At 37.2% G+C, this 3,115-nt stretch overlaps 1 protein-coding gene across 1 annotated transcript in view; it reads right to left on the bottom strand.

Moving 5' to 3' along the window:
- The window catches only part of LOC149793472 (uncharacterized), a 68,196-nt gene that overhangs the window by 34,208 nt on the left and 30,873 nt on the right, over positions 1-3,115 (bottom strand). The window contains exon 4 of the mRNA XM_089967465.1: positions 12-206. Coding sequence (XP_089823591.1) covers positions 12-206 — 195 coding nt within the window. The remainder of the gene's footprint in view (positions 1-11; positions 207-3,115) is intronic.

Below are 3,115 nucleotides of genomic sequence, written 5' to 3'. Positions count from 1 at the left end.
CAAAATGTTACCATTCATTTCTCTCATAGCTCTGGCAAAATCGTTGGGATCCTTGAAACTGACAAATCCGTATCCTCTTGTCTTATTACTTCTCTTGTCTCTAACCACTTTAGCTTTTACAAAGGAAGGGTACTTTGCAAAAGCTCTTGTTAATAATTCGTCTGTTGCTTCATTACCAAGGTCACCACAGAACAGTCTAAAATCATCTGTAAATAAAAATAAAAAACATCAAAATTATAATCCTGACTTAGTTTAATATTTATTACTCCAAAAAACAACCATCACAATGGCTCAACATCATAAACCTTCTTTTTGCATATTTCCAACAACTCCATACCTGCTCCATCCCTGATACTAACTCCCACCTCAACACAGGGATGCAATGCAAAATACTTTGTATACCTTCCTTTTTATAACTTTTAATATGAAGTTGAGTTTCTAAATAGTTGAAAATGCAACTGTAATCTTTAGTTGGGGGCTGGTTTGAATACAGGAATGTTGGGAGGGGGATGCCAATCTAACCCCCTTCCCTTGATGGGTTAACAACTCACCATCCCAAAAGAGAGATGTGGTGGATGGGAGTATTGACTTGATCCCTGTCCCTCAATTAACTCTACAATCCTGGTGTCAAGTTGCTTGAAGATTATTGTCCAGTATTAACTGACTGGTGACCAACACAGTGACATAGTGGTCAGTGACTAGTGCTCAGCAACCTGTCACCAGTTTGACAAGATCTGGCAGTTGATTCTGCTCAGATTTATCGTTGCAAGACCACTGCTCCTCATTGTCATAGTTGGGTAGGAGTGATTCCCTTACATCCGCCACATAGACTGTAATATCCTTGAGAGAGAAAGCTGCTCATCCCAACCAGGGAGGTACAACTCACTCTCAGGCACTTCTCTTTTGGGAGAAGCCAAGGATCTATCCTTCACCAGCAATGATGGCACTGGATCAAAAGTAAGGAACTCTTGGCATTTTGGCTAATTCCCAAACCATGGAGACTGATCCAGGTTCCTGTCCTACTGGAGGAGTTGACTTCCCCAACATGGTAAGTGATCCAGACTGCTCCTAGGAATGCAATGGGTCAATCTGTGATGACAAGGAGAAAATGGAGTCTTTCTCCTTCTCTGTATAGGATTATGGTTACTTAAGATGGCAATCTATGTTCTGTTGAAAATAAATAAATTCAAGTCTGTACACTTTTCCTCATTTCTGACATTAATGAAGTTTATCCCCTTTTTAACCCCTGAAGATGGAGTAATGAATCCTGAACTCTGTGTTGCTTTTGTAAAATGAAAGCCTTCACTGTGACCAAATGTTTAATAAGGTTGCTTTCTTGGCTCATCATGACAAGCCCTTATGCATTTTATTACATTTCTGACCCATGCCCTCCACCCAACCAACCCCAACCATGACCCAGAGGTTGTAAATGAATATACATAATTGGGTCTTCCATTTCTAAGAGTGCACATAAATGTTTTTTTAACTTTTTTTTAAAATGTCAATCTGTAATTGCATTGCTTTGAAACAATCTGACCTTTGATGCTTTCCAGGGACCCGAGAGTCCAATAGTGAGGGACCCCAAGGGCTCTTGTGCAGATGGTCACCACATAGGCATTCTTTATACCAAACATATGTACAGATGGTAAGAGAGTAGCAAAATATTCCCCTGTTAAAGCCTGGTAATAAATAAGAAATTGCACCAGAGAACCCATAAATGAGTTCTTGAAAGCAGGACTTCCCAATACAGAAATCAATCTTGTAATTAATTTTGTTCTGAAAGTTGTAAATAACGTTTTTATGGTTAATAATGGTTTTTATATAAATGAAAGGCTAAAACAGCTTTAACACAGCAGCTCCTCTGGTTTTTGCGGTCAACAACTTTGGTTTCAGATACAGACAAGAATTCGCAGAAGAAGCCATATGTCTACTTCATAATCTTGCAATTATATACCGCAGAGGCTCTCATCAAGATAATGGCACAGACCTAATTAAATGACACTTGTGTTATTATGGCTTTGCAGGTACCCACTTAATGGGAGCTAAGAAAGATAAAAATGTATTAGTCTAATCAAATAACAACTGAAATATTACAGTCCAGACACATTGGTTTGACACGAAATATCATTAGGGGTTAAAGAATTTATAAGGAAAGAGACAAATAATTTAAATTGTCTTTTGTTGTGACCTTAAGTTGAGGAATGGTGGCATGACTGTGAATAAGTTATAAAATGACAGGATTTATAATAGGCTAAAGTCTAATTAAAATATATTCACTGTTCCAACCATATTACCAGTACAAGAAAGGGTCATTTATATTTTTCCTACTGTCATCAATATAACTTTTACCTTGCAGCAAGGAGCATGGATATGTTATGTGACACACTCTCTCATCAAACACACACACGTACGTGTCTGTGTGTGTGAGTGCATTTGTAAAACGCACATAACGGGGACATCAGTGTGAATACACACCAACACACCAAGGACACACCTGTAAACAAGGACATACCCGTTTTGTACTGTCGGCTTAAATGGAATGCCAAGGCCTTATTTAATGATACACACCTTAAAATAAGCTTATCACTGCATGTCCCTGTTTTGTTAAAAAATTTCACATCATGCTACACACAACAATACACTCGACTCGAAACCTCATGTGTATCTGTCAGAAAACTGCGTCCCCGTTTACACGGTAAAAATTCACACTGATGTGCTATTGGCTCGTGCACTTTACTTCCAAATTACTAATCGAAGATGACATCAAGAAGAGCTAACAGGATTTAAATCATTTATATAAACATAGACAAATATATATGATCATATATTTTTTATTTTAACACAGACAGCAATATCAATATACATGTTTATTAATGGGTAGTTCAATGTTCATAACACATTTCGCCAAATTAGATCAGGAACCAGGAAAACTAAATAAAATATTTCATACAGATATTATGCATTGTTTTTATGACGGACAAGAGGTTCTATCAATTGATCTGTGCTTGTAAAATTTATGTCTTATTTAACTCTGAACCATGCACATTTAGATAAGAAATACACTGGAAGATATCAACACTGATTGTAGTTCATTCAAATGTGGCTAGAAGCATAA

The sequence above is a fragment of the Sinohyriopsis cumingii genome, chromosome 8 (assembly GCF_028554795.1).
Source record: "Sinohyriopsis cumingii isolate HCF-2022 chromosome 8, ASM2855479v2, whole genome shotgun sequence".
Taxonomy (NCBI): domain Eukaryota; kingdom Metazoa; phylum Mollusca; class Bivalvia; order Unionida; family Unionidae; genus Sinohyriopsis; species Sinohyriopsis cumingii.
This window is presented reverse-complemented; position numbering and strand designations above follow the sequence as displayed.